The sequence below is a fragment of the Mycteria americana genome, chromosome 2 (assembly GCF_035582795.1).
Source record: "Mycteria americana isolate JAX WOST 10 ecotype Jacksonville Zoo and Gardens chromosome 2, USCA_MyAme_1.0, whole genome shotgun sequence".
NCBI classification, from domain to species: domain Eukaryota; kingdom Metazoa; phylum Chordata; class Aves; order Ciconiiformes; family Ciconiidae; genus Mycteria; species Mycteria americana.
The window spans coordinates 107,187,164-107,212,601 of NC_134366.1; the positions used below are offsets into that span (position 1 = coordinate 107,187,164).

Below are 25,438 nucleotides of genomic sequence, written 5' to 3' on the forward strand. Positions count from 1 at the left end.
AACAACGGCAGGTGGGGGAATTCAAATAATATCCTGCCCTGGCTACTCCCAGACCCATCACAGGAGAGCAATGAGCCCCAGCATCCGTGTGAAACTCATCAAGATCAGTCACCAGGAGAGCCTCTCGGGAGCACTGCGCAGACTGAATGGGGTTACTTCCTACAGGGGCGTGGGACACAGTATAGGAGGCAGGGAAAGAGCATTTTGGGTTTGCACAAGACAGTACAGGATGTTTAGGGGAGAAACCAAAGGCAGAGAAGGGGAGGAAAGACTTTCACTAGTGCTTTTTTTTTAAATTATTTTTAAGTACCATTATTTAGGTGCTACCAGAGAAATAAACACTTTGCACAATTTTATTTCTAGATTCTAAACTTGCAGTCAAGCTTACCATGACAGCCCTAACAAAAAGGCGTATGCTAAAACAGTCATTCAAAAAACCCAAACAAACAAACAAAAAAACCCAACCAAGTTTCCACATGAAGGACCATCACCATTATTTCTCATTAGCCATACCTTCAAAAACAGCTTTATTGGATAATCCCAAAGCTGGCACAGTTGCACCTTCTGGAAGATCAGACGATTGCTGAATTAAAAAAAAAAAAAAAAAAAAAAAAAGAAAGGTTACACACAGACTGTCACGTAGGTTCAGATTTCAAAGCCCACAGTTTAAAGAATCCCTGTGATAAAAAGAGATTTTTCTGGAGAAGTGAAGGGGGGCACTTTGAAGAACTCCCAACTCATCCAGAACATACCCTGGACAAAATGAAGTGCCAGAAAAAAAAGCTTTTCCAAGGCCTCAGCTCAAGAGTTCTGCTGTAAAGCATGCATCTTCTTCCTTAATTACAGGTTTTCTTCCACAATCTTAGTTATTCTAGGATATACATGATAATTAATCAACTGAGAGCACTGCAGTTTTTAACACAATAGGACTGGGAAATAGTCTGTTCTAAGGTGAAATAATAAAGCAGCATTTCGGAAAAGGGGACAGAGGGTGAGTGCCTGTGCCCACAACTTCAAATACAACCGAGTACATAGCACAGAGATGTGGCTGGAGTATGTGGCTGTTTAGAGCAGCACAGAGGAAAGAAATCAGACAGAAAATACTTCCATAAAGGTATGGGGGGAAAAGCCAAAATTTAGAAAGGGTAAGTGAACATGGGGCCCTTTGTGCAGAGTTGGAAAAATATTAGATTTAATAGCTGTAAAACCCCTTTCTTACAGTGTCTGAAAAGTTCAAAGAAAGACTGTTTTACAGAATTGGATTAATAATTTAGGTGACAGCTTAAAATACTATGTTATTTATTTAAATTTTCATAATTTGATGAGAAAATGTATGAGACACACACTGGTCTAAGGCTTCTAAAACAAAAATGGTTCTTCATTACAACCCAAAGCATAATACAATCCCACGGATTTGAACTGAATATAATCCTATTCAACCCTTTCTGAATATAAAGCTGGCTTTTTTGGTTTTAAGTAATTTTTTGGGAAAGGCATTTCAGCTAAATTAAGAAAAAGCTTACCCACTTTAATGAAAAAAAGTATTCACAGCAAACAATCTCAATAAAGCTATTTAAGAGTAGCAGTATCATTAGAGTTCATAAAGCCTTCCTCTTTAAACAAAGCCCATGTGAAACACTTTGTGATACCATGAATCAAAAAATAGCACTCAGAGGAAGAGCTGGTAAGGAAAGTCTACATAAAAGTAAAATAATGACATCTGCCAGCATTATAAAAGCACAATGTTATTTGTACAATGTCATTAACACAAATGCTTACAAAGTCTTAAGGAATTAAAGTGCTAAACAGCTACTTATGTAACTTCTTGCTATCAAAAATTAACTGATTTCTTTCCCAGATGTTTCAATTGTTAAATGAAATGGAAAGGCTAATCCACCTCTGAGAAGCTGCACAGAAAACACTGCTTTTGAGCCAGAAATGCAAAGAGCATGCAAGACACTGTACAGAGGCAAACTACCCTGAATGAGGACTGCTCTACAAAATGCAGAGAAAAACAGAATTAGATCTTAAAGCAAACGGGGAGCAAACAAAGGACGGCAACTCTGCAGTCTTATCTTTCCACAGCGTAGGAAAGTATACTTATTGACAACTAAGAACTGGAATGTAAAGGCCTCCAGAAAATTTCCAATGCCAAGAGGAAATAAAGCATGAGCAACTACATATTTATAAATATTTATATGTAACAACTAACTACAGTGCTGAAAGCTTCACACTATTTCCAAGCATACAATTAAAAAAAACACCACCACATAACCACACAACAATAATTACATCTAGACAAGACTAATACACCCTTAAATTAAGGAGAAGCACATTACCAGGCTTTATTGTTTGCTTTCAAATCACCAAGTGTGTACAGTAGTCTACTTGGTCTGACTTATTTCAAATTTACCCATACTCTTTGCAATCTTCAGACACTAGGTCTTGTTTAGTTTCAAATACAACCTGTTTTATAAGACAACACTGTGAAAATACATATGAAACACCACACATGGAAGCAAATAGAAGGGAAAGGAAAAATAAGGTGAAGGTTTCAGAATTATTGAAAGAATTTTTATGGAGTTTAGTGCAATTTGACGTTTTCTAAAGCATTAATTTTATTTACATGAAAGAGGGCTGTCTTCATTTAGCATTGCTTTAGCACACTTACGTGGTAGGACAGCTTCTCCATTGGAATACCAGTGATGTTACTGAAATTTTCTATAAAATTCTTGGGAGCACAAAAAACTCTAAGCACTTTTTCATCTGCTCCTGACACAAACTGAAACCGGCCAATCATTGCCAGACAACGCATGTCGTATCCATGTACTTGAGGCCTTGCTATTTCATGCCAGGTTACCTAAACAAACAGACACACAGTTAAAACACAATTCTCAACCAGAGAAGCAGCAAGATTCTGAGTTCCAAAAAAGTACTAATACTTTACTTGCTGACTTTAACAACATAAAGCAAGGTTAATAGCAACCTTCTACTGACATTCATAAAACTGATGTATGCTCACATACATCAGTTAAATCCTATTTTTCCATCAAACAATTCCTGTAATTAGTAAACTGCACAGATATGTTTAAGGCATTTGCTTACCTTTGTTACTAAAGGCACACCACACTTACTGTGACTTCTTTATGCTAGACAGTCAGGAATAGGACATAACTTGCTTAAGCAAAAGGAGGATTGTATGCTACTTACTACTTTCAAAAACTGTAGTTCTGAAAGATGCAAGAAAGGTAGCGATAATTACCTTGCTTCCTTCATCTGTCTCTCGCAAAGCACAGCAGCACTATTGTCAGCAGGCTACAGGTTCCTACTTCCCCCATTTCTTTAAATACTTAATTTAAATGAAACCATTTAATAGAAGCTCTGCAAAAAACTGACAAAACCAAAATAGCTTCTTATAGGAAAAACATCTGGAAAATCCTGATGATTTTAGAAGTGTTTTCATTTGAAGCATTAATTTTTCCCTAGTTTCCTGAAATATTCATATCCACTCTTCAAGTATTAATCCAAGAAAAGCAGAATTAACAGCTGACCAGAAATTTGATAGACAAGTTAGTTTTATAGTCACACTAAGCAAAGAATATTAGCAAAAACAGATTAAATTATTTAAGTTTTCTAAAAATCTTTTTCTACACATGAAAAAATTGATTCTTCAAAAAAACCCACCTTTGTTTTCTAGCAAATAAATTTTCATGACAAGATTTCTAGTAAGTGTCATTTGCTACTACTCCTACATGATACTTCAGTTGGAAAAATACAGTGTGCACTTTTGAGTTAACAGCTAGCAGAATTAGAACTAATTTAGACTATTTCAGTATTACAATGCCTGGAAAACTGCAGCCAAGACAGAGTTTACATTGTACTAGATATCATACAAATGTAAGGAAAGGCATTACGTTGACTGTAAGCTGCAGATATCACACTAAACATTCAACTGAGTTTCGAATGTCAAAGCTTCTGATAGAACCTGAATGGGATACTTGACAGATCCTACAAAATCTCATGTTTTCACAAGAACTTGATTATTTTCCAGTGAGAAAAAAGCATTAATTTCCCCCCCCCCCAAAAAAAAAAACCAACAAAACCACAACAAACCACCAAGCAAACAGTGCAATAAGCCCTTCTTACCCTTTACTAGGTGCATCTTTGCATACTTTAGAACACAGCACATAACAGGAATGAAAAGAAAAAAAAAAAAAAAAAAATCACAAACCCCAAAACAGACAAAGAGAGGGCTGCATAAGTCCGCAATAAGCTTTTTCCAGAAGAATCAGGGGGCAAATTTGCATGAGAAATTGAAGCTGATTGTTATCCCTCATTTCTGATATTTGAACCCAGTACAATATCAGAATTGAGACTTCAAGAAGGGATAGTTATTTGCCTTTAACACTTAGTTCTCTTTTTATAGAGAAAAATGTGACTATTGAGCTGTAATACTAACTTTTCACAGATATCTGAACCATCCATTGTGTCTTGTTAAGACAAACATCAGATGTCACCTGTTGTAATTTTTCAGATGCTAAACTCAGTATGGTAAAGAAAGTAAGGCATTTTAAAAGCCTATGTTATCTAAGTTCACGAGCAGCAGAACTAAACACCTGGTTTTCAGGGTTCAGAAGTCCAGAATGCACCCTTTCAAATGACCCATTTCTATCTCAACCCTCCACCTCACCCCACTGACAGGATACTATAGCTTTCTCCCACACCCCATGCAGCAACATGTGTTGATGCTACTTGGATTTACACCTGGTTAAACTAGCCAGGTGGCTGCTCTGTGCCACAACAGGAAGGGGAAATACAATTGAATATTCAGCTCACACCAAACTTAGATATGAAGACCGAAATTACTCTGCTAAATCAATTAATTCAAAAGTTTCAGGGACAGCAGGAACAGCTGTACAGGTAAATCATACAAAGCTCAGTTCTTTCAGAAAATAGGATAAAAATTTAGCAAGCAGCATACATAATAAAGAGTGGTACTTCAGTAGGTCACAGAGAATGTGATATTGACAACTCTTTTGAATGCTGCCAACTTACATCATGTGCTAGTCCTGGATTTTGCTTCCATTTGTCAAATCCAACATACTATCTCTTCCACAGAGCTGTTGTACCCTCCAGATTGGAGATTAGGGGAAAAGGCAGGGAAGAAAACTGGAGATGCCCTTCCCACAACACAAGGCAAAGCTTAGCACTTGAGCTGGGATTGCCACCACTTCTGTGTGGCCTGGAAGAAGGAAATAAAGGAATTGATGCCAAATTCATTCTCCCAAAAATGTCAGACATCCTGTGCTGGTCTACACTACAGAAGCTTTGATGAGACAGTTGTAATAGCCACCCTTTGCCTCCCCCAGCTAATAGCGCAGCTTGCACAGGGCCTTACATGACTTCAATCAGTCTAGTTTCTGCCAGTTTCCTGAACGGAACATTAGTACTGTTCTGCCAGAAAAAGCTGTATTTGTAGATGAGGAAAATGCATAAGCAACTAGAAACAGGAACTTCTGCTTTCCTAGACAGGGTTTCCCACACCAAAATTTAGACTTATTTGGAACACACAAAGTTATTCAGAAATAATTCTTCCTGAAAAGTTGCTTGCACAGGTACCAACTGCACTCATGCAGTTCAGATAATCATTCTGGTAAAACAGTCAGAGTCATAAACAAAATAGTGTAAAAAATACAGTGAGAACTTTGCTTCAATTAAGCTTTTGTAAAAAAACCACAACCAAAGTTGAGTTTCTTTACAATTACCTGCAGCAGTGGTTAGCCAAGTGTTAAACAAAGGCAATAGATGGTTATTAGAATCAGCCATGTATTCCTCCTTCTGAATTACTGCAGAGCCTGTTTTTTAAGACCCTGGAGAACACTAACTGAAAGTAACCTGGAGGTGAACTCAGGATTAAACAGCAGTCATGCTATGCGATTGCCAAAACTCTTCCATTAGCATTTTTAAAGTGAAAACAGCACATACTGGATGACCAAACCAAGCATTTACACAAGCAGTTTTGAACAGATCATGGCTTGGGGAAGTTTAAGATTTGAGTTGTATTCTGGTGACTTGTTCCAAACTCAGGACAGACAAGCCCTCTTTACCAAGCTCACAAAATCTTTGAAGATCATACCTCTGTATCTTGTTTTCTTTTCCATGGAGCAAAGAGTCTAGTAGTTTGATCAGAACCAACACTGATGATAAACTCTCCTTCTGGATCCCACTTTACATCCTCTACACTGTTAAAATGTCCTGAAATCACAACTTCTGGAGTCCATTCTTTCTATTAAAAAGTCACCAAAGAAGCAAGGAGTTTTCAATTGACTGATTGGCATATTCTAACCAAAATAAAAGTATCAACGTCCTTGCTAAGAAAGCAAAAGAAAAGACATTTGAAAACAGCACATTATTAGAACTCAGAGTGGCTAAAGAGACACAAATGCTGATTTATTGCTCCAATCTAAAAGAAACTTGTGTTATTGGTTCAGCTGCCACTTCTGAACAAAGCACAACCACAAAGGAGTTCAGTCTGTTCCACTGACTTCATGGTTCCCACAGGGAAGCAACAGGTTTTAGAGCCTGGGAGATTGCAACCTCCCTTCTGTGCAGGAGTGAAACTCCTACAGAATATTATATTCAGAGAAGGACTATTTTAATCATTAATTTTAAATCGTACTGTTACATTTTTCTATTAACAATAGAGTTTACCTCAAGTAACATATAAGTGTAATTCTTTTAAGTACTACTACTAATAAAAAACCAACGTACCTTATTAAATGTAGCCTGTTTCCAAAGGTGTAGTGCTCCATGAAAAGCATGAGCAACAATCATTGAACCATCTGGACTAAACTGGCAGTCAAAAAATCCAAGGGTATTGCCACCCACTTCACCTACCCGCACCTGAATTAATGATCAGAAGCGAAATATTGATAAAAATGGCCTTCCAGTCATATAAACTCATCCTAATCTCATGAGATCAAAATTTAGCTATAGGCAAGAGTTCACGTTACACACAAAAATAAGTTTAAAGAATATTTTAATTGCAAAGTTAAGCACTAAAATATCATGGGAATTAAAGCTGCATGCCACTTTAATGGAGCCTCCCTTCATAAACATCTTGGGATAGAATCTTGCTCAATCCCTCGGGGAAACAAAACACTACGCTAGATGAGACGAGAACCCAATCTTTCTATGTTTCAGTCTAGTCTGTTGGATGCAACAGTTTCTTGTCATCTGTTGCCTTGCTATTGCTCTGTTGCACAAAATGGAAAAATGGTCCAAAAGAACAATGGTTCCCAATTACCTCCCCCCCACCCCCACCCCCCCGTTAATTTCCAAGATTCACTACCATATTTCCATTTCCCTTTTTCTCCATGAATCTCCATGAATCCCTGCAATTAGTTCCACATTCCTTCTGTGGCATATTTTGGCCTGTTTTGTGCTTCCCTTGTGACTTTGCATGTATGTATGCATGCATACACACATGCCTTATAGTTGCTCTAGTGCTCTTCCAAGTCTTTAATTACATTAAAAGTTATTAAAGTTACATTTTCAAGTTTTATTCAAGAGATAAGACCACAATTCCTTTCAAGCTGAACTCTTAACAATTCCCCCATTATTATACAGCTGCTTTTAAGATCACAATGAAATTAATCTATCCTCATTCTAAATGGCAGTGTGGACTAGTATGTCCATTCTATTAGTACTCATTCAAAAAAAATACCACTCATATGGAAGTGGCTTTGATATGACATGCTAGAGGCAGAATTCTAGTCTCACCTCTGAGCAGGAGAATGACTTTGTCAAGACTTCTTGTTCATCATATCAAAATGAAAGACAGAAAATGGGACATTCCCCTTGTGCCCTTCCTCCCTGCAGGCTTCCAGCTCAGGTTTCCCTCCCTCAATGCAAAAAGAATTGTTGCAGTTAAAATGCCTGATCTGAACTGCGAGCTGCACATCTGAGGTCTATTCAATGCAAACAGAATGTAAAAAGAAAGAGTAACAACTTGCAACAAGCTTTACTGCACAATGCATTTTTAGAAGCTTGTTAATTTATCCACAACTAAGCATTACAACTAGGGACAACCAATGGCATCTCTATGTGATCACCCTATTATGAACTAATTTCTACTTCAAGTAGAAAGGCACAAGAACTTTTTAATGGAACAGGGGAAAAATTAAATACACTACTGTAATTCTTTTTCACCCAAGAGAGGATTAGAACTTTCTTTGTGACAGGAACAATCATAAACAATGGTTGGCATAACCCAACACAAACAATTTCAGCCAAACTATTGCAATTTGGAAAAGCAGGTCAACTGAAAACACACACATCTACCAAAGCACTAGATAAATCTGGTTGTACTACTTGTTTATTTAGGATGATCTGCGTTAGAAGAGCATTCAAAATACTACAGTGAAACATGAGTATCCAGCTCAAATGGAAGAAAAACCTAAAGACACAGCCCATGAACAAGTTATTGTGAGTAAAACCAGGCTTGTGAATTGCGTGTCAACTGTTCTGTAGTAACTGCTTGGATGCACATTCCCACAAGGATTAACTACAAAGAATTCAGGAGGGTTTCCTCCTCTTCTCACCAGGAGTACACAGCATGTGTTACTATGCAGCACCTGGCTTGCTATACTAAGAATGACAGTTGAGCACAAACTCCCCTTTGAAACTCCCTGATATGGTAATAAGAAAGCAAACAAGCATTAAAAATCATATTGCATCACATCATTTTTGAAAATATAGTTTTACTCACAACACAGCATCAGAATGAGTATTTTTGCAAGAAAATGTTTTTGCCTTTCTCTCCCAGCATTTTATAGAGTTTTTGTTCCCTACAGTACACAGACGATGCTGGAAACACAACCTGAATACGGTATGTATTGTGAGAAAGATTAACACTTGCCTGTTCTAGCCAGACTCCAGATTCCTTATCAGGTTCCCAGATGATCACAGTTTTGTCCATTGATGCAGACAATATCCTCATTGGTTGTTGCATGCTGCCATCTACAGTACAAGGAAAACGATTACCCTACAACCTATGAGAATACTTTCTAAAAGAACTTGGTCGTACTGAAATCCAAACACGCTAAGAAACTGTTCAGCATCAGAGATGTGCAATGCAGTACTTAAACGCCAGACTTAACAGGCTCTACGTTCTTGCCAGACGTTCATTAGGAGGTTTTGTATTTTTCAGCCATAATCTCCCAAAGGAAATGTAAAACACGTACATATTCTACTGTTTATTCACTCCAAATTGATATTGAAACAAATGTGATTCGGAGGAAAAGCTAAAGCTTCACAGAGAGACTGCATAGCAGTTCTCAGTTCTATTCCTCAAATAAGTTTTTACTGAGACATTTACAGTTTAAAAAAAAAAATTCTCTATGCCAGTATTCACTAGGGGTTTTTTTCCAAATTGTTAGATTTACTACAGACTTCAATATACTCTAGCACCTTGTAATACATACAGTAGTAAGGACTGCTCCCCAAAATGCAGTGATACACTCCAGACAACCACCCAACACAGCCAGAATGGGGAAGGGGGAATTGGTTCATCACCCAGTTGCAAAACCCGCAGGAGAACCACTGAGGAACCTTTCTTGAGAATCTCATGGGCATCTCATGAGGTGGTATCTTATGTCAGCCCCACACCTCCTACCTTCTGCATTGAGAATATGTGTCAGATCGGTCTGCCTCTATTGAAGAAGAAAACGTATTTTGGGGAACACAAGATTGGGCAGGCCACAGAACACAAGCAGCTGCACATACGCAGAAGCATGATATAAGACACCTGGAAAACTTCACGGTCTAACAGGACAGTTTTTCAGATTGCAGTGCAAGACTCACATGCCTGTATTGTACCTAAGCCTTGCTTTAACAGGCAAAATCTTTTATTGGTGTCTAAAACAAAAAAAGTTAAAGAACAGATAACTAAGGCAAGATTTCTAAAGCAAGTCCTGTGTCTTTCACTACAGGTATTTTGACATTCTAATTGCACTCTACTGTTCAAGTGTTGTATATGCACTGGCAAAGCTGTGCTTTGTACTGGTGAAGTCACCTGTCATCAGTAACTCTAAAACATCTCAGAAAAAAACACACCTTTGCCAATACAAATACACAAGGGCATTCTGATTGTGCAAGCATGTCAAACCAACAGTCTCCTTCCCTTATACGCCAGGCAGACACACGCCAGTAAATCAGTACTGCAAACAAGACTGTCAGAATTTAAGGATTTTTAAAAGACAGACGAAGACTATGGCAAAATGCAAAATTAAACTGTAAATAATTTTTTCAATGAGAGTCTGCATTAATGCCTTAAAGCTACATGTTAGAGAAAACTGATACTCAAAGAATCCCTGGCATGTTATATTAATGCACAGAAGACTGCAGATTAATCTTCTGAATGTTGCTATTTGTTCCTTTCTACTCCAAGAAAAAGAAAGGAGTGCTATTGAGTTACTGCTTACCTTCTGAAGAACAGACATTTCAAATACATGTATCAAGGTAAACTACTAGAGCTATTAATTCATACTGATTAAACTAATTTGTACTCCGTAAACAACAAGTCAATTACAATAAAGCCAGTACAGCTCAGTTATTTTACTTCATTCAGTAAAGAAAACACAAGTAAAAGGCAACATCCATTTACTTATAAAACATTATTTGCAGAATTTAAACATTTTCATATTCCACAGTGACAAGTGAACATGCAAATACAATACAGAGACGTGACTGTACTCTATGTATACAATACTTAACATAACTGCTAAGCATTTGGTATCTTTTTACCTTTGGAAAATGAAGGTTGCCAGTGAACTGCATACACCCAGTTTTCATGACCAGCCAACACCGACTCCAAAGTAATTGCATATGTTGTATCAGTATCTACCACAAATCAGAGAAAAGCACATTTCTTTCTAAAAGCCAAGAAAGACCAGGTCATTTCTGATATCTTGAGTGAAAAAAAAAAAAAAATCAACTGCTTTCATCATCTACCAATATCTCAATAGCCTATTGACATTGAACATCTCCTTGACAACCTACTTTGCCACAGCCCTGAGTACCAGATGGATGCTAAGAGGTCAGCCTATTGCCTCAGAGTGGTATCACAGAATTCCTGGAGAACTCTCAAGCAATTTTGAAATAAACATTCTGACATTGGCTCTACCCATACTCTTAAGCATGTTTACATTTCCAAGTGACTGTAAATACAAGCATTAAGATGCTGCAAATCCTGATTCATTGTTTGAAGTCGCATGAGCACTTTTTACATAGAACATCATACAAACTTATTATCTAAGTTGCCTAATAATTTACCCCACAATGTCAGCATTGCGAGCCCCTGATGTTACAGTGCTCAAACAGTATATTAAATAACCATAAAGTAAGCCTGCACATACTTATCTGTTCTCTCCAGTACTTTTCTAAGGTTTAAGTAATAGTAGCACTTCTTAATGCATTGAATTCGAAAGAAAATTAAAGGTATGCTATTAAACTGGAGGAGAACTGCACAACAGCTTACCTCCCACAGACAAATATATCTCCTATGTACTGCATTTGGAATATGTGTAACAATGCTTGTTGATATTAAGCTCTCTCACTGCTTTACCATTTTTTGTAACACATCATTAATTTTACATAGTCACAGCTTTAAAACAATAACTCTGCTTTTTCTAACAGCTGAAAAAAAAATAATGCAGTCAAACTGGTCTCAGATTCTTTTAATACAAGAAACAAACCAAATTAGATGGTAACCACCTTGTTAGCTCCACTGAAACCACAGATACACAAGTGAAAAGTTTTATAAGAGAATTTTACAGCTGTTACCTACCTTTGACAGTAAAAACATTCTCTTTCAGTCTTATAGAATCATCTTCAGTTTCTGGAAGTTGCTTTGATTTTGTACACACTTTCCAAATTCTTATCAAACAATCCTGAGCACAGCTTGCTAAGAAAAGGTCTTCACCTATTCGGGGTTAAAAAAAAAAAAAATTACAGCCATGTTTTCATTGCTTTTTCATCGCAACCACTGCCATGACCAACCTACCATCTTTCCAAACATGCACTACAGCATTGTTCTAATTTTTCCTGTTGTACACAGTATCATAAACTGCTGGTTTATTTCAACATCAACTCACTCTCCCATTTCAAACTCACTACTAGTTTCTAACACACTGACTATGGACATTTCTCTGCTTATAAGACATAGAAGACATGGTAAATACTGTACATATTGTACATATACTTCCCTGCTACTTATGGCCTTCACTCTCGAAATTCTGACAGCCTCAATACTCTTCAAGAACTCCTTTCCTCCTTTTCTTTCTTCAGGATTGTAGCATCCTCCAATTCCTTCTATTTTATTTTTGCCATTGCAAGAACCATTTGATTAGTTAATGTCTGAATAGGTTCTCCTCTTAATCTCCTATTCTTAAAAAAAAAAAAGGGGGGGGACACGACGTACTATTTCCCCCTACTTTCCTCCCTTTGAAAAAGCAGCCAACTCTTCCTCACTCAGATACAAACATCTGCATATTGAAAAGGGCAAGTTGCTAAAACTCCTATTTGTTTGCATTTAGGTACCAGTCAGGTAAACATACTTGAAGCAATCAAGAAAAAATGAGGGATGTGAGTGTTCTGTATCAGTCCTACTGTAGCCATAATTTTTATAACTAAAATATAACTGCAGTATAGGTTCAATAATTCTTATGTTTCAACAGGACACAGAGTTTTACCTTGATTTTTAGTATTTGTACCAACATCTTGGGGGGGAAAAGAAAGAAAAAAAAAAAATCACAACCACAAGAACTTAGGCGCTACAGTGCATCAAAGCCATCTGTTGGAGGGGTAAAGCAGCAGTACTGTCATTAAACCAGTATTCCACTTTAGTCATCTTTCATACTGACCACAGACTGCCCATTCAACGCCTCTTATCCAATCTTCATGGCCAGGGAGTATCAACGTTTTCTGAAACTGAATAAAAATTTCTGTACATTACAGAAATGCACTTAATTACCATGCACATATCAGCAATTAGCTTTGGATTTTCAAGTCTCTTATATTTACAGCTTCTATTATTTGAAACTGGAAAAATAAGCTGCTACTAAGGATTGCAATTTACTGATAGATTCTAAACAGACCTTTTTGGTTTTGCCACCATTGGGTAAACATGTCACATTATGGCACTTCCCACATATGAGCAGGAAAGAATGAGAATTTAAGGTGCTCACCTTAAAGAGGCTACAGTCTCTCTATGATAGAGATGAAAATATTTTTAAGTTTATCAGGCTTATAGTGGTACACAAAGAATAACATAATGCAGGTATGACATGGTAAATAACTTCTATTACACATGTGAAGTGGATGCAATTGCAGATGGTGTGGAAAATGAATACAGGTAAAATCAAGTATAAAGAGAAGAGTAGATGTTTTAAAGTTATTTCAATAATTAGTTTGTAATATAATACTATAAATAAGAATTACGTATGGGGCTAGAAATATTCCCTATGTTTCTTAAGTTTATTGACTAAGTTTCTAAGGAAGGTATACTTCAAGAACTGTATCTGCTGATGGAAAACTCTGCATGAACACAGGCTCAAGAACACAGGAGTACAAACACAGTCCGGATTCCCTTTTAAGAACTTTCATAAGTAGCATATATTCATTCATAACACATATAATATTACCATTTTATTTTGATTCAATTAAGGTACAAGTGTTTACTGCTTACTTAGCATTGAAACCATTTCTATTTTTCTTTGCCCAGAAAAAGCCCTACTTCTATGACATTTTTTGATCCCAAGTTGACTTGAAATGTCTGAAACTGCACAAGTCTGCAACTGAGGTCTCTTTCCCTAGAAGGAGGGGAGGAGAGAAAGGGGGAGAGGTGGGGGCAAAGGGGGGGGGAAGCCTTTCTCATTGTGGTGCTGCTCTTTCTCTAAATGTCTGTCTTCGGCTTCAGAGGAGATGGTGAGCAACAGTAACTCACCCAAAGGAAAGATTTGTATGAAAAAATGAGTATATTAAAAAAAAAAAAAAAACCACACAACCATACTCAGAAATCAGTGCGTCTCTCTGGTCCAACATTCCTGATACTCTCCAAAATCACCTTCCAATCAAACATTACTCAGCTTCTGCTTGTACTACGTTTGCAGCCTTAATATTACAGAACAATTTGCATATGAGATACATGACTAGAATAGCTTAACAGAAACTTCCAAATCAGAAAGTTTTGGTCTTAAGAATGTGTTCTCACAGCCACCTAAGCCTGATTTGGCTAGTCACTTCCGCACTCACTAGCACTTCTGGATGTAGCATTCAAGATGGGTGTTTAACATAAACATCTAACTGGTTATACGTAAATAAAGGCAGGAACAGCCCAGGAAGCAAGATCAAACAGCGAACTAAAGGTTTTTCTGAAGACTACATGTTTCTGGCAATACATTAAAAAAAAAAAAAAAAAAAAAAATCCTTTTAGCAATTCATTTTCAGGTAATAGATAAAACACCTATTTATTCATTCATTCATATGATCTTTGACAAAATGCTCTGTATTTTACATTCACCAAGATTACTTGGAAAATTTATTCCCAACTGAAAGATTGGTTCAGGTTGAACTGTTGCTAACATTCTTGTCTTTTATGGTTCCTTTTATGTTAGACAGCATGCATATCACCTGAAACTTGACTTCAATATTAATCTAAACACACATCTAATCATTTTCCTATTTTTAATTTCAAGGCATTGTGGGTTGGTTTTTTTTATATTACCCTTATCATCTCACATCAAAGAGAACTATTAAGAAAAGCAAACATTTGTTTTCTCTTTAAAGAGTAAAACTAATTACTTTGAGGTAATTAATACCACCCCAGGTTTCTAAGTCATTCCCAAATAGTCTTTTAGGCACTACTTAGCCTTGAGTCAAGCATGCAGTTCTTTTGTGCTATAGAACAAGCATTCACTCAAAATTTTCAAGATATTGTTTCCCATAAAAATAAAAATTGTCCACTGAAACCTGAAACTGAGCAAGGAGTAGTATTGCTGTTATGCTTTCAGCTTGGGGGTTTTGTATTGTTTTTGCCATTTTCTTTGAAGTCTGTGTCTCTTGGTATCACACATTCAGTTCGTTCAGATGTATTATGTTCTAAAACTGCCACAATGGTCATTATTTTTAAATGATCAAAGTTTTTATTATTGCTTAGGTTACATTTACAAGTGTTTTGATCTATCATTCTTCTCAATTTTACAGATTTTGTTTCTATAGTCTCATACTTCTCCTTCTCTATTTCAGTTTTCCCCTTGGTCCTCACTGGATACATAAGAAGTTACAGTACCAACAGTTAAATCTAACAAAACCTCATGGTCCGACTCACAGGCTTTCCCATGCCTCTTAACTAATCTTTGAACATTTTTGCGTAGCAGCAATCTGGTTTCTTTTCTTTCAGGCACAGGATAAAGCTGTTCTGTAGGTAGCAGAACTAATGAAGTCACGTTGTCTGTGGACATGCCCACCACACTCTGAACAACTAACCCTGCCCACTCCTTGGGTACATGTCCTTCAGGACCAGGCTGGTACTATTGTTTGGCAAATTTGGCAACAGAGGTCCAAGTCTTCTCAGTTTTTCTCCACTGGACACTAGATGCGATATCCCTCCTCTATCCAGCTGTTAATCTCATCAAATTAGAAAGAGCCTGAATTATCTCTGAGTCTCTCATTCCACTTTTCAATTAGGCCAAATTATTGGGTGGGAAATATAGTCAAACATGCACCGCAAAATCTTCTCACAGAAACCAAGCTCAACATAGAAATGTTTTGTTTCAAAACTCTATTTTGTTCCTCTGGTTTACTTACTTCCCCTCCATAGGCCTGTAATATCTCAAGCAGGAAGACATATAATGGTTTCTGAAAGATTTTTCCCTGGATACTTTTATAAATCAATACCCTCTTTCAAGAACTCAGAAAAGCAAAGAGTTCATTTTATGTCTACTGCTTAACACAGTAAGGGACCTCTGGGTAGAGAGTCTTAAATGATTTGAAGCCTGCCCACTCAATTTAAAAAAACAAGCAGTTTTTATGAATAAATATATTTCAACTGTAAAATTAATGAGTTTACCAAAAGGTAGCCTGAATCAGCTAACTGCAGATGCCTCATCCTCCCTCAGAGTATAACAGTGCCCTCCAAGTTTCATTAGAACAACCCATTATGAACTTACATTCTACCTTTGGGTTCATACAATCTTTTTTAGGGTGTTAACTAAAGGAAGAGGTTTCCAAGAGTCACAATTAACAGGACAGAGCTACAGGCCCTTACCAGTGAGGGAAGGACACAGAAGTTTAGATTCTAATCACTCTTCTACGGTCAGTTCTAGTAAAAAATGGCAGGACAACAGTAACACTTCCTTCAAATACCTTTAAAAGTACTACAGAAGCCATAAAAAAAGGTGTCAGCAGATCTGAGAAAACCTGACTAAAGAGGAGAACCTCCCTTTAGCAGGTAGGAAGGAATTTATGTGAGAAGGCTCGCAAGGATGTTTTCATTCTGTTAATAGCTGTAATGCACTACCCAGGCACTTTTACTACACATGGAATCAAATTTGGGCTTTTCTCTTTGGGGTTTGTACAGTCTACTTAGTTAAAAGAGATGTTCTGGAAAGTTAAGGTATACACCAACCAGAAGTCCCACCTCATTTAAAAAAGAGAGACTCTGAAGGCCAACTCTGCCAGGACAGCTGGTGAAAATACTTCCTAAAATTGAAGGGGTGAAAAATAACACATGTAAAATAAAAGAAAATTCCTCACCCCTTGTATGAATAAAGTTTTCTACCTCCAAAAAAAGCACCATAAACTTGCTTATGAAGCTGGAGATGGAGCTTGTTTATTCCAGCTACCTTCCTTTATACTCCGCAGACTGACTGCATTTAAGAATGGCTAAGAATGTTGTTATACTCAAAAGTTTGGTCAATAACTGGCAAAATAAGTTATGGATCTCTGAACATTTTTGGCAGTCAAACCGCATACTATTTGTTAATCTGAACCATACAAGAAAACAAGTTCCAGATTTTGAATGAGGAAAATCAACTGCACAGCCCCTGAGATAAGTGTCTTTCTTTAGCACACTGAATCACGAGTGGCATTCTGCCATTGCTAATTCCCAGAGAATGTCATTAAACTGATTTAACTCATGAGCTACATAGAGAGGAGAAAAAAAAAGAAAAAGCTAAGAAAGTGACCCTTCTTTCCCACTCAGTGGTCAAGAAATCACTGAACATAGCAGATAAAGGATGAAGTATTTTAAAGGATTAAGTATTTCTTTTTATTGACGACAAAAAAAAAAATCTTATTATTGTATATGGCAGTGTGAACAGGCAAAATTATCTATAAAGTAGCTTTTATCTCTCTCAAAAAGCAAAAAGGAGTATCTATTCTTTAATCTCTAAGGGGACTGTGTCTGAACAAATCCAGAAAAGTGGTTCCTACACATGTCAGTTTCAATGGGGGGTTCTGAATGTTAGGTTCATCGGTGCATTGGGGGCACTGTTTGTGGTTTGAGGGGTTTTTTTAAGGGAGTGATAGAGAGAAAGAAGTGACATTGACTTCTGTTTTGGAAAAGTCATTCAACACATGCTTTAGAGTCTAACAAAACTTCTGAACAGATGCAAGAGAGGACAGAATCTCTTTCTAGTGCTCCAAAGGAACATTTATCTCTATGAAAAACTAAGGATTGCCAGCTTCCAAATAATACGTGAAAAATGTGCATGCTTTTAGAAGATCAGATACTCCTTCAAATACTTCTTTCAACATTCCCAAGCATTCAGCACAAAGGGCATGCTTAGCAACAAACATACAATTCCAGAGAGAAATCATATCAGTTTTATTATAAGAATTTATAGACTGAACGTAACATCATTTCCATATGAACCATTCAACGCATGGATACTCAATAAAGAAGGACGGTCGTAGCTATTTTGTATCAGTGGGAATAGAAACACAGGCTATCTTCACACAGGGAAAAAATAAGAAAAACTAACACTTTTATGCACTGAATCCAACTTCAACATTCTGTATGTGCATCTCATCATTACCTAGAAAAATGGATGAACTATTTGAAAAGAGGTAGTTGTATGTGATGGCTATCTAGAGACAGATAGTAGTTATGGAACAACCTCAGAAAAAAATCAGCAGTACATATGAAAAGAAAAGAAGCAGAAGAACCGAGTAATGTTCTGAGCAAGAGACAAAAACTAATTACCTGACCATTCTGCTGTATAAACAAACTTATTTTGCAGTCATCACCACCGCAAGCCAATATTGGCACTGGAAAGGAAAAAAAAAAAAAGTCTTCATTACTCAAGTTACAAAATCTAATATTACAGGATATGAAAAATCATATAAATAATATAAAAATCAATAGAGTATCAATAAATATGTTAATAGAAACAGACAGGCAAGCACGATACCACTTTTTTAATGTTTTCTAAATTAGACACCTAATACTATTTGAAATAAACTAGTATCTCAAGAACACAAAACTCAGAAGTTATTTTGGCATGTAAATAATATCTACAAATACTTAAGATGCTAAAGAGTAGTCTCCTTCAAGCTCACGTATCTGTAGGAAGTTCAAGTATTAGAGATTTTTAATTAATTATGTTTATTTTATTGACATCAACAGGCATTTGCTCTAAACACAAAAGGAGCAAGCAGCAAAACAAAATTACTCAGAACTAATACAGTTCAAGTTCCTAAATCAACCCAAATAAATATGCAGATGGAGTTAGCGGCGGGGGGGGGGGGGGGGGGGACGGGGGGGGGACGGGACACGGACAAAAAAAGGAAAACAGACCACCACTCACTGTACACAAGGATATGAAAGCAATTAACGTTATTATACACCTACTCAAGTCTTGAGTAGCAGTTTACTTCTCCAAGCTATCTAGAAGGTGCACAAAAAACGTAAGTCTATTGAATCAAACCAGACAAATTTATGTCTAAGTGGAAAACAAGAGAAGTTAGGCAGTGTATTAGTTCATCTCTCCCACAGAAGACGATGGGGAAAAGTAGTTAATCCTTACTCCACTATTTTCGGCTCATTAGGATGAAGTAGTACTGCTAGGGACTGAAATCGTAAAAGAAAAGGAATTAATTAGAAAATTATGAAGAAATAAGTTACTGGGGTTAGGCATTCACATTTGTCAAGTCTGGGTAGACAACAAAATACTAAATTTCACTAAAATCAACTACTTCATTTAAAAAACCCAAATGTCATCCCTTTAAACAGGTATTTTAACCTTTATTATGGGTAAACCAAAAAGCAACTTGAATATTCATAATAAGTTTATGCTCTACGCTAATTTCCTCCTTGTGTCTGTACCAAATCTCTGCCTAGTTATCTGCTGCTCCTCTCATACTTCTAACTCACATTTCACCTTCTTACACCTCCATCACTTGCTTCTTCTCGTCAACCTAAGTCACATTTCACCTCCATCTCCTCCTTGCCTTACACGAGGCCAAAAAAGACTGCTTTGGTAATGAGCTGTTTTGAAAGAAGACCTGGTCTTCATGTCCACAGAAACTGGGCAAGAGTAAGGTTTTTTCCCCCAAAATACGACACAATGCATGTTCTTAGAGTCTGTATCATCCTTTCCCGAGAAATACATTTTATGGGCCATTACAGTAATTACATACTTACATGGAATAAAAGTTTGACTAATAAAAACAAGAAGAGAATTATGATCTAGTTGCTGTATCAGACAAATGCAAATGCTTTCACACAAAAAATTCTATCAAGAAATATATAACTGGCAAAACCAGATTATTATATAGTTTTTTACATAAATGTTCTAGAGTAATAGAATTTGGATCTGATGGAGATAAAGTCCTGCAAAGGAAATTAAAAAAAAAAAAAAAAAAAAAGAGTTAGTTGGAAACTGTGGTCCAATTGCAATGGGGACAATATGATCGGCAAAGCTCTTTCAAGTTCACTCGCTCTTCTTCACCTCTCGCAATTCAGTTCTGAAGAGACAATTCTTATTTGTCAGAGACCAAGCTACGGCACCGCAATTACCCAGGTGGTAGGAAGAATCGCAGTATATGACAAAAACGCTGATCAAGATCTGTAAAATAGTAAATCCTGTTCCCAGTATTTTAGAATCAGACATTGCAAGGCAAAAAAACCCCAATCAAACAAAACAGGAGGAAGCTTTTCTTCAAGACTCAAAAAACAACTGTAAAGAAACTCCTTAACTAAGAAGCTGCCAGTGAAGTGCTTAAACTATAATGCAGCTGCAAATGACTGTTCAGGTTTTTTTATGAGCAGTCTATTGTCTTTCCCCATTTGACTTCTTCACAAAAATGATTCTTAACTTTTTTTTTTTTTTAAATCATTTATTTTCAAGGTCAATCAGTTAAAATACTAGGCATCATGAACTTCAATGTCTTTTGAAAGTTAAAGCATCCATTATGTATGAATCAATTCTCAATGCGAGCTTTAAATTTTTTTGCTCGGTGAAATCAGAGGTTACTGTAAATGCTGCTAGTTCAGGAGAGTAGTTTACGACTTTCAGAAAAGTAATTCTGTATTTTATTCCTGTCTTAAGAACTGCAGATTGTCCTCAAGAGAAAAGCTTCTTTAAATCTTAATACAGCTGCCGACATAGCCTTCATAAAGATTTCAGAGCAACTCCTAAAGTTATCATAGATCATTTTTCCCTGAAGCTCATTAAAATTCCAAATTGCCATTACAGATTAATATTTCTGACAAAATGATCAGCAGTGAGATTTTTAATAATGTATTTTAAGCTGCTTTATTTAGATTTCAGAATTAACATACTCCTCTGAACAAAAACAGTTCACTTGTATGGACTACTATGTCAGGTTTAAGGAGAAAACACAGAACATGGCTACGCTCTATTAAAAGCCCCTTCATAGATTTCTATGGGAAACATTTCTAACCATACATTTATGGTTCAAAGTCTGAACTCTTTCTTGATAATTTTAGCAGCACAGATCAATCATATTGGAACTGACATTCAAAACATGAATGTATAGGATTTTTTTTTTTAATTTCCATACAAAACCTATGCAAATAATTTCTCATTTGAAAACAATCTCAGTTCTTCAGACGAGTGAAGTACTATGTCAGGTTATGAGCACTGTGTTGTTTGGGATAACTAATTTGAATTGGGATGGAAAGAGGCCATAATGAAGGACTGACCTGCTCTGAATGCAACTTTAAGCAACACTGGGTTTTGGGAACTCTGCGAGATTTTCATAGCAAAACAAAATGCTTGCTCTTCCACCATTTAAAGAAGTTTCAAGCAGTCCATGCAATTTTGGTTTCAGAAGCATTTAGTTTTAAGAATTAATATGATAATCTTCATTTAAGGTTTTTCCAAAATTAATGGTCACTTCTCTTATATACAACATGATTTCAACGTTCAACAGATGCACTACTCAAGTGTTACAGTGAGAATTTCTTACCTGTACAGTATCATAAATGAAGAACTAATCTATTGCTTTGCAATATGACTTTTATACTCATTAAAGTACAAATGAGTGCATTACTCATTAAAGTGTCTGTGGTGCATTACTGGCACCACAGACACTTCACTTCTAATGAAAATTCACACTGGAAGTAATGATTTTAAATTTACCCTCAAGCCTTTTAACTTCATCTCAACAACCACCTGTTAGTCTATTTACAGGAAAGAGAGAGAGAGAGAGAGAGAGAGGTTTGAAGTTCTTCAGTGGTCCAGACATTGCTTTTGATATCAGACACACTCTGGAAATGGGCATTAGCATTTCCAAATGGGATGATGCATCCTGACAGAGCTTTCATATCTCCCAGAATTATCACAAGCCAAAGAATAAAACACACTTCTGTATAACTGCTCTGGAGGCATACAATCAAACAACACATCACCGTGGAACACATGCAGCAAATAGTTGAAAACTCCAGATAGAGTAAGAAACTTTAGTACTTTTTCTCTTGGGAGCCTGGCACTTCTCCATCCAGGTAAAAGGCTCTGATGATTCTTAAACACAAACCTAACTCAACACATGTATCTGGCTTGTATTGCACGAGAGGATACATTTAGTTTTAAAAAAATACCTTCTACAGATTTGCAACAGAAGAATATGTCTACAGCAGGCTACAAAATCTGAACATTTATGTTAATAGAAAACTATATAAACCGTACTGAACAGTCATGTTAAACTTGTTCAGCATCTAAATTTTTTCACATTTAAGACTGAACAGGTGATAAACACTGCTCATTAATCCACAATTTTTGATGCGGGCCTGCAGATTCTTTTTCTGGATCTTTCCCTTCAATGCAAACAACAAGAACAAACATAAGCAGCAGCACCACAAGGAGTAGGTGAAACTAACAGCATCATCCTATCCCATTCACTTACAGCCCTGTTACCCCCTTTTTAAGCTCTCCATCTCAGAGTTCAACTAAAAAACTCCATTTGAGCATCATTTTGAAGACACTGTAATCAGCCAGTATTCTTCTAATTGCTAAGAAGAGTTCAGTGAAAATCTTTAAATACAAGCAGCAGCTTAGGCTGATTCCGTAGAAAAGAAGAAATATGACACAAGGGTCTAGAGTCGGTCAAATGAAAATCCTGTTGCACATTTAGGGGATTTCTTAGATTTTACGTTTCCTGCATTGATATTCAAGATGTGCAGCTGTACTTACCATTGCTGCCAGGCAAGAAGGATAAGCAGACATCCATAACAAATCCATTTCCAAACTGCAGAATTTCAATGCATTTAGCTGGAAAACAAGAACAGCACTGATCTGATTCATTGTTAAGTATTACAGTTACACTGTCGTTTCATCTTGTCATTACGTACTTAGAATTTCCAACACATTTTAGTTTAAGGAGCTGAAAAAACTCTACATTTTTCAAGAGCCTAAATAATAATAATGTTATCTTCTGTGGGCCCACAGAAATTCATCCAGAGTTAGCCGAGTTAGAAGATAAGTCACTGTTCTCCACTGAGTATTAAAGTTGTATGCCTTCACTGTGGTAACATATCAGAAGCGATAAATATTGCAAATTATATCCTGTGGCAACAGCATTCACTACACAGAAAGCTAAACCTGAATCCATTTGCTACAACAGTAGATAGGGAGATGAGCAAAACCCAACCTTCCTGCAAACACCTCTGAGATCCTAGAAGTGGTTAAACTAGTAAGCCATCAAGATCAGAATAACCAACAGGATAGCAGAAAAACCTCTCTACAGAAGCAGAATTTTAAAAAAATGGTCCTTCCAACACTGGAACTCACAACAGCAAGACAAAAAGGAAAGGACAGGACTTCACGGTGTTCTTTGGGAGCTTGAGAGAAATGCCATCCAGAACATGGGACTGGAGATTCGCAACTCCCACCTCCTTCTCTCATGTAGGCAGGGCAATGGGAAATCCTCAAGTACACCAAATAAAGGAAGAAAGTAGCCTGAGAGATGCAGTCAGTACAACTTAACTAGCAAATAACATTTTAAATCTAGATTATCCACCCTATTTATTTCTTATGTATTTCAAAGAGCTGTTCTCCCATGTGTCCATGCAAGGGCCTAGTTCACCAGAAGGTTAAGATCCTATTATCCCAAACTTCATTGGACTCAAGTCAATAGCAACAAACAAGTGACTAGTTTAACCTCACCTTTCTAATGCCAGCATTAATCATTTTACTAAGTAATTTTACTTCACGCACACATACAGCTAGTCTGCCCCCACATTACAGGGCAAAACGATGGCTCAGGTTATCAGATTCTGAATACATATTAAAAAGAAACAAGTAAATTCAGCCAACACATCACTGAAGAAAAACAAAGATAAATCATTCTGCAGAACAAATCTGACCCAAAGCTGTTAAACAAGTATAACCCTCAGCTTTCAAAGAGCAATACAGTGGTTTGATGTACCAAAGTTTGAAGAGAAATCAATGTAGTTGCATTAAGAGATGTTAGTATTTAGCCAAGTACTTCAATGGATAAGCATTCATCATTTTTATTAAGCCAGTATGTTGTCCCTAATATTAAAAAAAAGTTACCTTCTGAACCATGCCGAGACCAGATTCTCACAGTAGAGTCAGAAGCTGCAGAAGCTATTAGCAGATGTAAATCAGGTTCATCTGACTGGTAGACAGCATCCACAGCACAAACAGCTTCAGCATGGCCTTTGAGAGGAACGCTTTTCACAAGCTGAACACATCAGAAAGTTTTACAAAGTTTTAAGTTCCAGTAACTTATCTGAGAGAATTTGTAAAGCCATTTAAAAAAAAACCAAAACCTAAAAACGAGTTGTACACCTGCGATGGCAGAGCATCTGCCAAGCTATACTTAAGCTATAGTATATTCCAGGAAAACACAGAGAAGGGATACAGCAGTAATGACTTAACTAAATGTTCCTGTGTACACTATACAAACCTCACCATTCCTTGAGGAAAGCTGGAAATAGTATAGAAGTTAGGAAGAGCAGTCTCTTTCCTTTTCCTCCTTCTCTTGCCCCTCACCCTAAGGAGCATCTCATAAAAGTTTGCAGAACCTTACCGAAGGAGACAGAGCAGAGAACACAATGGAATAAGTAGTGGCAATGTTTAGTGTGTTCTCGCAAATCAAAACAGCTTTTTACTCCTTCATAATACCAACATGAAAAACAAAAACTCTAAATTTAGACTTAAGTACCTACTTTCTTAATGAATGAATACAGGTGATCCACTTTGCAATCTGTTCCTCATAAACACAAAGAGCAAAATGAGAAGCTTTTGATTCTGTGACCAGAAGTCATCCTGCATTTATCCAAATTTTGTCATAAAGGCACTTGACATCTCTTTCCAAAACACAGCGTGGTAGGCCCCAGTAAGAATTTTGAATTGGTCCGATATAGAACTCTGCCTGTTTTTTTCAGAATTTACATTAGTCTAGAACTGTTATTAAAATGTGCTCATTTAGCCACATTCTTTTTCAAAGACTGCCATAAGGCTGTGCACCTCGTCAGCAGAAGAGGTTAATAAAGAAATCTGTAAAGTATTTTAAATAAGTATGTAAATAGTTACAATAGGTCAGGATGAGAAATTATTTGTTTCTGAGAACAGTCCCCCATCAAATACGCCTGATAACAACTACCCTAGGTGCACTTCCCCCTAGTATGGATTCTCATGCATTTTAAAATACAAGTCTAATCTAGTTTGAGACAGCCTATGAAATGGGTTACCCACACAGCCATTCACAAATCAACACCTAATATGTCAGATTTTAAAAGTTAGATGAAAAATATATTCCATCTAATTTGTTATCTAAATTTCAGTTCATTCTGAAGGCTCTTTTACACCATACTCCACCTTTTGCCTTACATTTTTACAGTATGAATAATAAATTGCACATCTCCTTAATTTTCTCATTTTCGCTG

At 36.7% G+C, this 25,438-nt stretch overlaps 1 protein-coding gene across 3 annotated transcripts in view; it reads right to left on the minus strand.

Moving 5' to 3' along the window:
- Positions 1-25,438, minus strand: part of ELP2 (elongator acetyltransferase complex subunit 2) — a 42,080-nt gene that overhangs the window by 13,729 nt on the left and 2,913 nt on the right. For all 3 annotated transcript variants that reach the window (XM_075494179.1, XM_075494178.1, XM_075494177.1), the window contains 11 exons: positions 24,081-24,231; positions 22,719-22,796; positions 18,266-18,330; positions 12,924-12,990; positions 11,849-11,983; positions 10,807-10,902; positions 8,921-9,021; positions 6,772-6,903; positions 6,137-6,286; positions 2,672-2,860; positions 514-583 (listed from right to left, as the gene is read on the minus strand). In XM_075494179.1, the coding sequence (XP_075350294.1) occupies positions 514-583; positions 2,672-2,860; positions 6,137-6,286; positions 6,772-6,903; positions 8,921-9,021; positions 10,807-10,902; positions 11,849-11,983; positions 12,924-12,990; positions 18,266-18,330; positions 22,719-22,796; positions 24,081-24,231 (1,234 nt within the window). The remainder of the gene's footprint in view (positions 1-513; positions 584-2,671; positions 2,861-6,136; positions 6,287-6,771; positions 6,904-8,920; positions 9,022-10,806; positions 10,903-11,848; positions 11,984-12,923; positions 12,991-18,265; positions 18,331-22,718; positions 22,797-24,080; positions 24,232-25,438) is intronic.